The sequence below is a fragment of the Platichthys flesus genome, chromosome 14 (assembly GCF_949316205.1).
Source record: "Platichthys flesus chromosome 14, fPlaFle2.1, whole genome shotgun sequence".
In the NCBI taxonomy this organism is placed as follows: domain Eukaryota; kingdom Metazoa; phylum Chordata; class Actinopteri; order Pleuronectiformes; family Pleuronectidae; genus Platichthys; species Platichthys flesus.
The window spans coordinates 21,353,520-21,366,697 of record NC_084958.1 but is presented as its reverse complement, the minus strand read 5'-3'; the positions used below and the strand labels follow the sequence as shown (position 1 = coordinate 21,366,697).

General features: G+C 46.2%; 1 protein-coding gene across 1 annotated transcript; it reads right to left on the bottom strand.

The window, feature by feature from the left end:
- Positions 1-57: 57 nt before the first annotated feature.
- Positions 58-12,339, bottom strand: LOC133968026 (vang-like protein 2). Its single transcript, XM_062403827.1, has 8 exons — positions 12,239-12,339; positions 4,332-4,724; positions 4,010-4,133; positions 2,446-3,053; positions 2,071-2,204; positions 1,787-1,922; positions 1,377-1,620; positions 58-563 (listed from the first exon to the last, which is right to left on the bottom strand). Exons 2-8 carry the CDS (start codon positions 4,400-4,402, stop codon positions 303-305), a joined length of 1,578 nt encoding a protein of 525 aa, XP_062259811.1. The 5' UTR covers positions 4,403-4,724; positions 12,239-12,339; the 3' UTR covers positions 58-302.
- Positions 12,340-13,178: the final 839 nt, after the last annotated feature.

Here is a 13,178-nt window from a genome sequence, read left to right as displayed (position 1 = left end):
CACAAGCCGAGAGGAAGTCACACGTGTGATGTCACCGCCCCCCCCCCCCCCCCCCCCTCCTCCTCCTGCTCTGTCCGGGTGGTTCAGTGAAGTAGTCCAGTGGTTAGAGGCCCGAGGACCAAAAGTCCCCTTTTACAGACAAGGTTTTTTTTAACAGCGTGTCGCAAAGACCGAGACTTTGACGACACAGAAGGAGAAACAGTCAAGGCAATCCGTTTGTTTTCCAGGTTCAGACAATCGTCGAGCTGATCACAGTTTGATTCCCGAGCATCTGTGACGATCAGAGAGCAGAAGGACGCCCCTCACACCGAGGTCTCCGACTGCAGCCGCATCACGAACTTGTGGCTCTTTGGGTCGATGAACTCCTCGCCGAGCCGCAGGAAGGGGAGCGGCGTGACCGAGACCACCAGGGAGTAGTCCGAGCGGCGCAGGGAGAAGACCAGGCCCTGGCGCAGGGCAGAGGTCACCGGCTCCTCGCTCACCAGGGTCCACTGGCGCCCCCTGCCATTCTGCTGCTGGTACTGCACGGAGGGGCCAGGGGAGAGGTAGCGCTCCAGGAAGGCCTGTGGGAGAGGAATCAGTATTAATCATTAGTGATTGAATAACTTTTCAACAGAAATGACAAAACTATGCTTTTTTATTATTCTGCTTTTCTCTGTTCTATGAAAACAGATCAATGAGTTCTGGACGGTTGATTGGATAAAACAGAGAATTTAAAAGGTGTCACTGGTATTTTATGGGTTTTGGTTATATTCTGTAGTTTTCTTTATATTCTGACATTTTTAGACAAAACATTAAACCTATTAAATGACAAAATGATCCTATCAATCAATAATGAATATGATCTTTAGGCCTAATTGATCGTTAAGTATTGGCATTTGGCATTCTTCTAACTTTATAACCCTCTTGGGTCATATTCCAATTGCATTAGATCAATTATTCATAGTTTTATATTCACATGTCTGTATAATTAGGATTTAGGATCAAATCCTAAGGGCAGAAAATTAGAAAGTTAAACTTTAAAGCATTTAAGTCAAATGAAAACTTGTAGAAATTAAATAAAGGTTTGATAAATTATGTTATCTCTTATCCTATGTTTGCTTTTTTCCCTAAAGTTGCACATTGCTGATAGAGGCAGTAATAAATGTTTTAGATGAGGTCACAGTCCCACAGCAACACAATGTAAGAATAAATCTGATTTTTCTCCCCATCATCATCTCAGTCATTTCACTAGAATTTGACATCCCTCTTTAATTTCCTTTACTCTTATTATCTATCTGTCTATCATCTCAGAATCAAATCAAACAGAACATGTGTCCGGACACGCAGCTACACCCCCGACTGTCGTCTCGGTCCCACTGTCCACAGTCTCTCACCTTGGGCGTCATGTTGTGCGTGATGCAGAACTGCAGGTGTGTGAGGATGCTCTCCATGCTGTGGAACGCCTGCTGGCGGGTGGTCCGCAGATACTTCTGCATGGCCCGCGCCATCGGGGCGAAGATGGCCTGAGCCGCCTCCCGAGGATCCATCACCTCTCTCGGGTGTTTGGGCGACGACGTGACCTCGTCCTCGTGGAGACGCTTGATGTGCGTGAAGGCTTCTTCCACCGCCACCACCAACCTGAAGAGGAAACACTGTTAGACCTCGTTTGTGGACAGATGAATATTCTAGTTAGTTCAGCTTTACAAGAAAATGCTTTATTCAGTGTTCATGTCACAACTGCAGCTGAAATGTGAGTTCTCCGTGTCTGTGTAGACGGTGAACACACAGTCCACTGGGTTCTGACCTGGCCTTGCGTTTGCGGAGCCTGCGATCCATCTCCGCCTCCTCGTAGTAGAACTCGTTGTGGGAGTTGTCTCTCCTCCGGGCAGCAGCTGCGATCATGGCCCGGGACTGACCCGTGGAGTTGTTGGTGGTGTTTTCTACGAGACAAGAGAGAAGAAGTAGTGGATGAGCATTCCAGGTATTACGCTGAAGAGGAAACCGATGTTGGAAAATGAAACTCCTGCAGATCAGAGCCATGAGACAGGTAAATGAAAGGAGTCGTGGGGGAGAGAAGGTTGTATTCACCATCCAGGGAGTAAACCTTGAAGCCGGTCATCTTCTTGGACAGGATGGACTTGGGCAGGTTGAGCAGCGCCGGGTTGTAGACGGGGAAGTCGCTGTAATAACGGTCCAACACCCACACAGCTGCTCGCTGGATACTACAACACAGAGCGGGGGGGCATTTAAATACAAGAACACTAATCTGTAAAAATCTATATCTTATACGTTCAGATGATTCCCTCATTTTCCATTTCTATAATCTGATGTTTAAGTCTTTACATGAACTTAAAGATATACAATATGTCTCCTATATCTCAAACCCTTTCTTAAAGTAAAAAACCACGCAGGGTGGGTAGATGAGGAGGATTTGAACCAGTCTGCAGGATCAGAGTCACCAACCTGAGGTGGCCCACGTTGTAGAACTTGCTGGTTCCGTCCGTGCTGCGGACCACCTTCAGGCAGAAGGCCGGCTGCAGGTGTCGGACCTCCAGCAGCACCAGAGCCAGGTACTGGATGAAGAGCAGAGCGTCCACCAGCGAGGCCGCGTACTCCACGATCCCCCTGTAGTCCCCCTCCTGGGGCTCCAGCACCCGCACGCCATAGAACAGCCAGTAGGAGGCCACGAACAGGAACACCAGCACCATCAGCAGGCAGCGGAAGACGAAGAAGCGCGGCAGGGTGGTGCGGGTGGGCCGGAGGAACAGAGCCCAGGAGGAGATGAGCAGGACCAGGAGCTTGAAGGCCAGGGAGACGTAGAGGCCCTCGCAGGGCGTGCCGCAGGGCGCGAGTTTGTCTCGCCACAGGACCTGGGGCAGGATGAGGAAGGCTAGAGGCGTGACGAGGGCGAAGAAGCTCAGGCAGCCTCCCAGGATCGGGCCGACGAAGCGCTTGCACTCCAGCGGAGTCGTTTCCTCCAGATCTTTGGTGAGGCGCGTCAGGTCCTCGTTGGAGATGCTGTGCTCCGAGGTGCCGGTGACGACCGTGGTGGTTTCCCCCCAGTTGTCATCCTGTCAGGGAAGAGAGAAACGATAGAGGTTACCTCCACGGTCTGAAATAGTGATGATGAACACAGGGAGTTTTCATTTTAAATGCACGAAATTGAAATTAAGAAATAATAATTTTACAAGAATATGTTTACCTGATCATATTATTGAGCAAATGAGAAAGGCACTGAAATGGTTGTTATGAGTAATTTAATAAATCAGTTAGTCGAAAGCAAAATGACCCACAATTATTTTGATAATCAAACAGATAAAGTATTAAATTGTGGCGTTTAAATTTTCTGTTGACGCTCAAGCCACAGACGGCGACACGTTGGTTAAATTTAAAGACATAATCCTCTCGACTATTTAAAGAAAGACGCCTCGTCACTTCATGTAGGAAACAGAAACACTTGGACCTCCGGCTCCTTGATGAAGAGAGAGACGCCTCTTCACTTGAAATACTTCATCTAATATCTTAAGACTCAGTCACACAAGTGTCAACAGCTGCTCTTCATCCAGCGACTGACAGACGAGAGGAGCAATGACTGACGGCCCCTGAGAGAAACTCCTCAGGGGAGAATAACAAGGGATCCACATTTACAAGCAAAACATGACGGGTTGATCTGATCTGGTATCCATACATCTGCCTGTGTAAATGCTTCTATAAAATAAGCCATGATTACTAAGTTGTCATTATCGAACCTTTATGACAGAGAAAAGCAACTTAGGTTTGATATTTTACAGTTTAAACAAACTTTGTAATAAACTATCTATAAATAAAAAGAAAGAAAACACAAATAAATAGAACTTGAATAAAGAATTGAATGACTGTAATTGCTGATATCTCTGTGAAAGACTCAGATCAGACAATCTTTTAGTTGTCATTTCTACAATCCACATAGGTCTGGGGTGCTGGTCTTCGTCTAACAGATCCTGAGTAGATGCATCTTTAAAAAACAGATGAAAACTCAAACACTGACCCGGTCGTCTCCGCGTGTCGACTCGGCGTCCAGCAGCGGCTCCCCGGGCGTCTGGATGGTGACCGACTTGTCTCCTCGACTGCTTCCATCTCGGCTTTTAGAGCGATGACGATCCCTCCGATCCCTGGAAATCACACACAGAAAGATTTAAACAAACTTCTTCTTGGTTCCCACGTCCTCAGATTTAGGACTGTATATTTATTGACTTTTGGATCTTGTAGATATCTTCAGATCAACGTAGTCCAACTTTCTGAACATGAATAAATTGGACGTCTGTCACAGCAGCAAGGGAATGATGTTTAAATAAAGTTGTGTGACCCACCTGTGCTTGCGGGAGCTCCGGGAGTGGGAGGACTTGTACGAGTAGCCCGAGTACTGCGACTCGTTGTCCATGTCTCGGGTCGGCGGCGAGCGGACTTTGATGATACCGCCTCCTCCGCCCGGGCCGCGCTGCTCGCCGGCTCCTCCCAGCTGGCTCTTGCGCTCGGCGATGGACTTGGTGGAGAGAGCCAGGGGCAGCTTGAGCAGGTCAACCTTGCTCCTGAGGGAATCTATCTTGGAGGTCGATGGGGAGGGAGCAGGAGAAGGGAGGCGGGAGGGCGGGGGGGAGGTCACAGAGAGGAGGAGGAGGAGACGAGGAGGAGGAGGAGAAGAGGGATGGGAGAGGACGGCGGGTAGGAGAGTCACAGCAGGGGAGAGCGGAGGTGGCCGTGATCTGGAAGAGAAAAACAAACTTTTGGTCAAAACTTTGGGGAAACTGTGACTTCACGTATTTATATCGTCTTTCCCACATCATGGTACTAACATGCATCACAACATGCATGTCTCAACTTCCACGTGTTAAGAGAAAAGTCTTCAGTTAAAAACACGGAGGAGGATTCACATCGATCTGGCTCTACTTCATATTTGAGAGTCTGTGTGTGTGGTTGGGGATCAAACCTCCCACTTGACCCACAGTGACGTGTGGACATCGTGAGACTAGAACCAACAACCCTCTGAACTGAGCCTCCGGCCTCAGCTGCGTGCTCTGACATCACTTCCTCCTCCAGGTGCCCCTCCAGGTTCATCCTCACTCGACTGTTCCTCCTCTCGCCCGGGACACAATGGCGGCCATATTGGATTACTGTGTTTTCACAGAACTTGTTTGCCCTCTCCCTCCCACTCGCCGTCTCACATTCCCCCCCCGCACTCCGCTCGTCCCCCGGGAGACCAGGGCCTCTCCGCTGCCATGGCGATGAAAGAGGGCGTTCAGCTGGAGGGGGATCGGAGGATGACAGTTGCCGTGGAAACCTGACCTCACGCCGCCCTCTGCCACTCGGTTCCCCACGTTGCCCGAAAGATCGCCAAAATAAAAGTGCAGGCATGACGGATGTTGGACTGTCATGCGCTGGTTAATTGATAAAGGGGGGGGGGGGCGTGGCTCGCCTTCTTAGACTGGAGCTCTGTGGGAAGCGAGGGGGGGGCAGTCCCTGTCCTCGCCGTCTTTACAGCCTCCTGATTTCACTTCATGTGGCTTCTATGCTCCGGCTCCGCCATTGTCCTTAAAAAATCCACTTCCCTTCAAGTCGACTACTGGACGCCAGCGAGTCAGTCGGAGGGTTTCTGTAAGTTTATCCACATCATAGAAACCAGTCCCGCCTCGGTTTCAAACTCTCTCACTCATATTTCTTCCCCCAACAGGAGAGGTCTCTAGATTCACTAACTTTTATCAGACGGGAGCAGATTCTGCAGCCCTGCAGCCATGTGTGAAATCCTAAAAACAAGCTCAGTCCAAACCACAAAACTCTGATGACAACAGCTTCTTCCTGGTGCATCATCCTGAGCCTTTCTTCTTCTGTAAGGTTACGTTCTGCACTTACATAAGAGGAACATACAGAAAGCTACAGCGGAGGAGTCAGAGCACAAACGCTCATTTGAGATGAGGCACGGTTGCAGCACTTTACTCTGAAAAAAGCTCATTAAGCAAAGTCAGAGCGCTTGAAAAGCTTTGAGGCGTTAACAGAACCCGTCGTTTCCCAGATTCACTCGGAGGAGCAGAGTTAAGTGGCGTTTCCCTGCAAGGAGCATGTGGAGAGAGAGAAAAGAGAGAGAGAGAGAGAGAGAGAGAGAGAGAGAGAGAGAGAGAGAGAGAGAGAGAGAGAGAGATTCCCACACAAACCACGGATTTTCAACTAGACTAGAATCTAAACAGTGTTTTTAATCCCCTGGTTGTGGGAGTTTGGCTGGAACTTGTCCTCACAGACAGCAGTGTTGACAAAAATAACAACCTGAAGTCACCGGGCTTAATGTTCAGAACGCCATCTTTAAAAACAACAATTACAGTCACACTGTCCCTGGATATAAACAGCAGGACTCCTCACCCGTGAAAATCCTACATGAAACTCAGACGAGAGGTTTTTCTTCACATCGTTGTGACTCTTACATCTGGCTCATCTTCTCTTTGCGTCTTTACCGGCTTCATCACACACACACACACACAGACACACACACACATTGCAACCGAAGCCACTCAGAGCCCATATGTAAAGGCCCCAGAGAGCAATTAAAGCAGGCCAGGAATAGACGTCTAAATCCCAGCTCGTGATCGCTGAAGGTGCAAGACTGAGCAAACACTGCTGTGATAACTGGAGCGTGTGTTGTGGCCGCGGCTCATGAAGGAACAGTCGGGTTTATCAAAAGCAATGTGTTCACAGTAGCTTTCAGATTAAACCGCACATTAGGTGTCCAGCTGGATGTTTGTAGCCCGGTGGCAGGTAAGGTCAAAGGTTAGATACTAGAGCAATGGGTAAAGGTTTAGGGATCCACCGGTAAACTACGTTTCCCACAATGCCTCTTGACGTCACACTGAGATGAGACAAACCTTTATTAGTTGTTAATCAGAAGTGTGTGTATGCATATATAAACTGACCTCAGGAAACAGTTACATTAGTGTCACATTAACTCAATGAAGTAATAAAATACTGATCATAAAACAAGCTCTCTGGTTTTGGATGTTTTCATATAAAACTTTGCATTGCATTCTGGGCCTTTGAGGTCTTTGATTCTCAACCTTGAGGCTTCACATCTGAACTCGTCCTCGTTTGTTCTAATGAGCCGACATTAACGTTGACCTTTAAGATGATGACGTCCATGTTTGTTCTGTTGTTCACATAATGAGACGCACATGCTAACCTATGAATAAATACCTCAACAGACGGGTTGTCTTTTTAAAAGTGGAGCCGACACGAAGCTTCGTGATCTTCAGAAGAAACAAAAGCTGGAACCTGGCTCAGTGCACAACAGCTGGAATGTTTTAAAATCACAATAAACTCGTACATTTACCTCCATGATGATAAAAATACTTCAGTGTTATTGCCAGGTATGCTGGCTATGATTATATGAGTATTTACTGTAAAGCCTCAAAAACCTTTCCACGACCTCTGAAAGAGAATCGTACATACTTTAATAAGAAAATTGTTAATTTTACTTAAAGCTAAATCTTAAACTGTGAAAATCAATCATAAAACATAATCACAGCTTCCGGTGGACGTCTTTCCAACATGTCTCCTCCTCCTCATCATTGACCCGGACCCTGACACTTATGAAACAAACCCGCCTGTTAACCCGTCTCTCTTTCTATCTGCGTGAATACAGCCGGAGAACACTCGATCCACAAACAGGCGTGGTCCAGTGGTGACACGTCTAAGGTTTCCCATTCATCCCAGTGTCCCGTGTCCCGTGTCCCGTGTCCCACTTAATGAGCCACAGCGTCCCCCTGCTCGTCTCACCGGCTTCGGTCTGCGGCGCTCGACGGGTCACGCCTGAGAGCCGAAGCCTGTTCCGCCAAAAAGAAAACATAACCTGTTGTTGTTCTCGGCTTTGCCATAATCTTCTTCCCAGAATGCACAGGTGCATTTCATTTCTATTGTTCCAGGGGCGGCCATTGTTTAACCAAACAGTAGAGTGATTCTTCAGGTTAATTCAGGATTTAAAGACGAAAGAAAAAAAACATACACACATCATTCATTTCTCACAGCCCTGGTTCAAAGTCTGACTTCTGAAAATCAAAAAGATAAAAAGCAGGAGAGTGACCCTTGTTCACTCGGGTCTGGAGTGAACTGGACAACAGGCCGAGCAGTAATCTGTGTGTGTGGTCTGAGATTAAACAGTGAGGATGTGGGGCTTCAGGGCTTCAGGGCCACGGCTGGACGCTTTTTATGGCTCCAGGCAAAGGGAGTGAGAAACCGTTTCACTGCAGCCGACAGAGCACGCTCACCCGGAAGAAACTCCATCTGGAATCAGACAGTTGCTGCTGCTGCCAGAGGAGATGGTAAAATACCACTTAGAACAAACCGGGAACAAAACTCCAATCCTCTAATCTACTTGTTCACACCTGTGTCTTAATATTATACGAGTGTAGATATTATTCACATTTACGTTCTCTAGCTAATGCTCATAACTGGGTTACATGATGCCTCTATATTTGTGCACTGTTCTAATTGTTTGTGTCATTGTGTTTCATATCGGACCTGCATTTATTCTGTATTCTGGGCTGAATTGTGGATTAATGAAGTCTTACGAATCATTTGTACTTTTGTGCCTTTTGTGTAATTCTTTGTGTTTATTACATGTGCCTGTGTGTCATTTGTATGTTTTACCGTCAACCTGCAGATAAAGCACAGCCTGCACGGTTAAATCTGAAAGTACATGTGTTAATTAATGTCCATGGTCCCTTTAAAATAAACATCAGACAATCTAACACAATATGTTTTTTTAATCAATATCTTATCTGCAACTGAGATCTCTCTGGAGGAGGAAACTAAATCCTTCAGGTTGGATTCTTTTACCAAACCTAAATATGATCTAACTTCCAAGAAATACCAGAGAGGACGTGTCCTCAGTGAAACAAACAACGAGTAGAAATTGGAGCTGTGTACCATTTTAGTCATTTCAGTATAACTATAGACGATTGTGGTTTGGTACAAACATGTTTTTCAGATTCTTTAACTTGTTTTCTTATTTTCTTGATCTGTTATTACTTCATATTCAATTATTTCTTTATCTGAGTGATTTAAGAAGTTTGGTGCATTTTGTGGAACAGAAGATTTCTTTTAATTCTACAATATCAAGACTCAATCATGATTTTGGCTTTTAAATAAATATTCATATATTCACGAGGGACTGTTATTCCCTTAGGACGATAAAGTCATGAAATCAAACTTTAGAAGATAAAACTGTTCAGCTTCATCTCATTTCTTCATGTCCTCAGTTTACGATGCATTCATATCCACGTCTCTATCCCCAAATCTAAAACAGGCAAGATGTTGTTTTTAAATCCAAGCCGATAAAACCGAAATCAATCAGGGATCCTGCCACACACATGCAGCTGGAGGCGCCCGGCGTCTGAAACGAGCAGATGCAGATTTCACTTCACAGCCTCCGTTTGTCCCAAAGGCAAAAAGAGATCAAGCTGTCACCGAACATTTCCAGCCGCTGGCAGCGAGTTGGCAGCTGTCAGGGCGGAGGAGCGATCCCGGCCAACTCTGAAATGACCAGCTCCGCTCAGCCGCCTTTTGAGACCTGATATACCAACTGTGAAAATAAGCGTGCACACACCCGGCCTGCAGCAGGAGAGCAGGCTCATCAGAGCACCAGGGCCACACACACACACAAACACACACACACATAAAACACACACACCTCCTACTGCTGCCTGCGATGACATCGGTAAAAACCCAGCGAGTAACAAGACAACTGTCGGCCCTCGTGCACACATGGCCGGCAAACCAGAGCAGGTGTGTGTGCATGTGCATGTGTGTGTGTGTGTGTGTGTAAATCCAACAGGGTGTGGTTGAATCAACAAGCCTTTCTTCTGCTGGGTGCTGGGATTCAAAGAGACCCCATGCACACAAGCTGCTCTCGTATCCAAACACAGTGTGGCAGGGACAGGAAGTGGCCCAACCAGCGGAGATTATACTGATGTGGTTCAGGATAAAAGAGCCGATGAAGCCTCAGACTCACATCCGTCCTCCAGCAGCTTGACCATCACACATTAGCTTCCTATGGATTCATCTGCCGAAGCTTCTTAATCAATCATATCATCTGTACAATATCAGGGAGCAGTGAAAGTTGACTTCTTCTAACTGGTTCTCCTGTTTGGTTTTAAATCGACTTTTATGAATGATCGAGAAACCAGTTGATATTGACACTGGTGAACCTGGAACCAGTTTAAAATGTGTAAGCACTGATTTTTGCGATTATCTGAGCTGTCTCAGAATAAAATGTTGGATTGAGCTCATGTGAGAATTCAGCAGGAGAAAGTCTGAGAAGACGCAGCGAGCGAGTTGTTGACGTTTGTAATCACATGATTTTCCAGAGCTGATGTCTGAAATCGGCTCTGGGAAAAGTCCTTGCTGAATAATTTAAGAATGATCTATTAAATAATCAATTAATTAATTATTTAAGCTCTCAACACATTCAAGGATCACAAGTTTACATATTTTCCTACTTACACAACCTTTAACAGTTACAGTAATTGCCCTGATGTAATGGAGACAAAACTACTGTTGTTGCTTCAACACAACATCTGAAAAACTACAACAAACACACAACCAGGCTCTTAAGGAAACGTCTCCCACTCACTGACGTGTCAGACTGTCCACACACTGGGATCAGAGTTATTGATTTCACTTTACAATAAACGTCTTATGAGCTTTACACTGTTTGACAAAACATCTATTTAAAGACGTCACCTTGTGTTTTCAAAGCTCTGACAATCATTTCATGTTTGTGATATTTCATAGACCACGTGAGTTCAATGCCTAACGTCCAGATGTAATCATTAGCTGCAGTCATGTCCCACTTCGCCCTTCCACAAGGCCAGACGTCTGATTTCAGTTTGTTGTGTGACTGGAATAACTTAAGAAAAACACGTCTGAGGGACGAATATACAAAACTCACACTGTTGTTCTCACAGGAAACTAAACCTTCACATTGAAGCAGATGATCAAACTGGATATTTCTTTATCTTGTGTGATATCAATGTAAAGAAGTAAACTGAAGCTCAACCAGTTTAATAACCACTCAAACTGGAGAATTCAAATCAGTTGGTTTCACAAAATCAGAAACGTGGATGAATGTTCTAACATCTTATAGATTAATAAACAGATAAAACTGGAGTTTCACCACAACTGGATGTTATAAATTTACTAATTCAAATAAATAATTCAAAATGCTTATTTCAGAGCTTGTGTCCCACTTGAACTTTGATACCTGAACATGAATAACTTGTGTTTCTTCATTTCTTACAGTGTCACTGTGATTTAATGTTACAGTTGCTTTACTTTATAGCAGTCATGCAACATGTTAGAACTCTAATGTGTATAAATAGTATTATATAGTTTATCTGCTCTAGAATGAGGAGCTAACAGACTGTGGTTGTTTCCAAACTCCTCGGTGGAGCACAGGGAAAGAACCAGGCCCAACATGTCCTCTGTTTCCCCCGAGAACCTGTGCGTAAAGCCCCCCCACCTGGACTCCGTGTCTCTGTGGAAACACGGATCAACAGTCTGCATCAATAATTCACAACACACGCACAAAGGGCCTCGAACCCACCGGGACCCGCTGCGAGGAGCCGGGGCCGGAGCGAGGGGGCGAGGAGCGACCTGCACACCGGGAGCAGGAGGCTGCTGGAGCGGACGCAGGACAATGGGAGACTCCCAGGCCCAGACGGCTCGCGTCCTGATGCCAAACCAGCCCAGACGCTCGCTCCTCTTCCTCCTCCTTGCTCCTCTTCCTCACGGTAAATGAATGGACGCTCTCGCGTTCCCACCCAGGAGAGGATTCCACCGCGTCGGGCCTAGGAGCGACCTGGACGCGCTCGGTCCTCCCAGACGCATCGCTCCCGGACCCCGACCCCGAAACCACCGGGATTCAGGACGGAATTCAAAAAGGTAGTTTTCCCCCCGAACGCACCAAACCGGCCCTCCCGTGTTTGGGCTCGATCCCCGGCGCTACGTGGCCCCCGGGAGCAACAATAGAGCCGACGAGGGTCTCGAACTTCGCTGCGGTTTCAAAAAAAAACACGGCGACCATCGCGTCCTCTCGACTATTGTTTGTGGAAACCGGAGCCGACCTGCGGCCGCTGCTTCCCCGCGTCCCCGGCTCCTCACGCGGCCACACAACCAGCCGACACCCGCACACGTTTAACACACATTTTAAAACACACAGACGTAAAGAAACACCACTCACTTATTCCGGATCGTCCATTCAGGTACATTTTTCTCACTTTCCACTTTCTTTCCTCCACTCAGCCGAAGCGTCGCGCGCCCCGCCTCCGCTCCTGGTTTGGCCCCGCCTCTGGTGGCTCTTCCCCCCCCCCCCCCACCGGGACAGGAGGGCCTGTGGAGCCGTGCGTGTGTGTCTGTGTGCGTGTGTGTCTGTGTGCATGTGTGTGAATGAGCCACTGGACAGTATCATGGCACTAAGTGGTTCCCTCCCGGCTCATAAATCTGCAGATTCAAACAAAAGGAAAAATTGTCCAGAACCATCTTCATCATCATCATCATCATCATCATCATCAGATATCTTTTAAACACATTCTTGATTTAATGAGACTGTAAAGAAGCTTTTATGTAAAATAAACATTCTAGTTTCACCCCACTTGTTAAAGCGGTTATTTTATCTTCTGTATGTAGTAGTTTGTAGTTTTTTACACTACTTTTCTATATATTTGAACACGTATATAAATACATATACACACGTCTATAGACATTGAACCTGAGTGTGATGAAAATAAAGATATTTGAATGTTGATCAGCATAAAGAGGGTTTTTTTAATGTCTTTTAATGCTGATAGTCTGAACGCATCTTTCTTTGGAGTCCCATTACATCCACTCTGTATTTCAAAGACACTCAGATATATTAAAAAAAAAAACACCTCTTGATATGTGATATGATAGATGTAGTCCAGTGATCTAAAAGTTGGAATCCACTGATCAATGATGCATGAAGCTGAACAGCAACACAATATACAACCTTTTTCAAAGTGTATTTAGAATGAACAAATGAAATCAAGGTCACAAACAACTTGTGTCCTGCTGTCTGTTTCTTTTTTAATGATATAATTTAATAACTGCTAGTTTAATGGTTCATTTAAAGTAGTTCAAATCATTTAGAAAGGTTTCAGTCC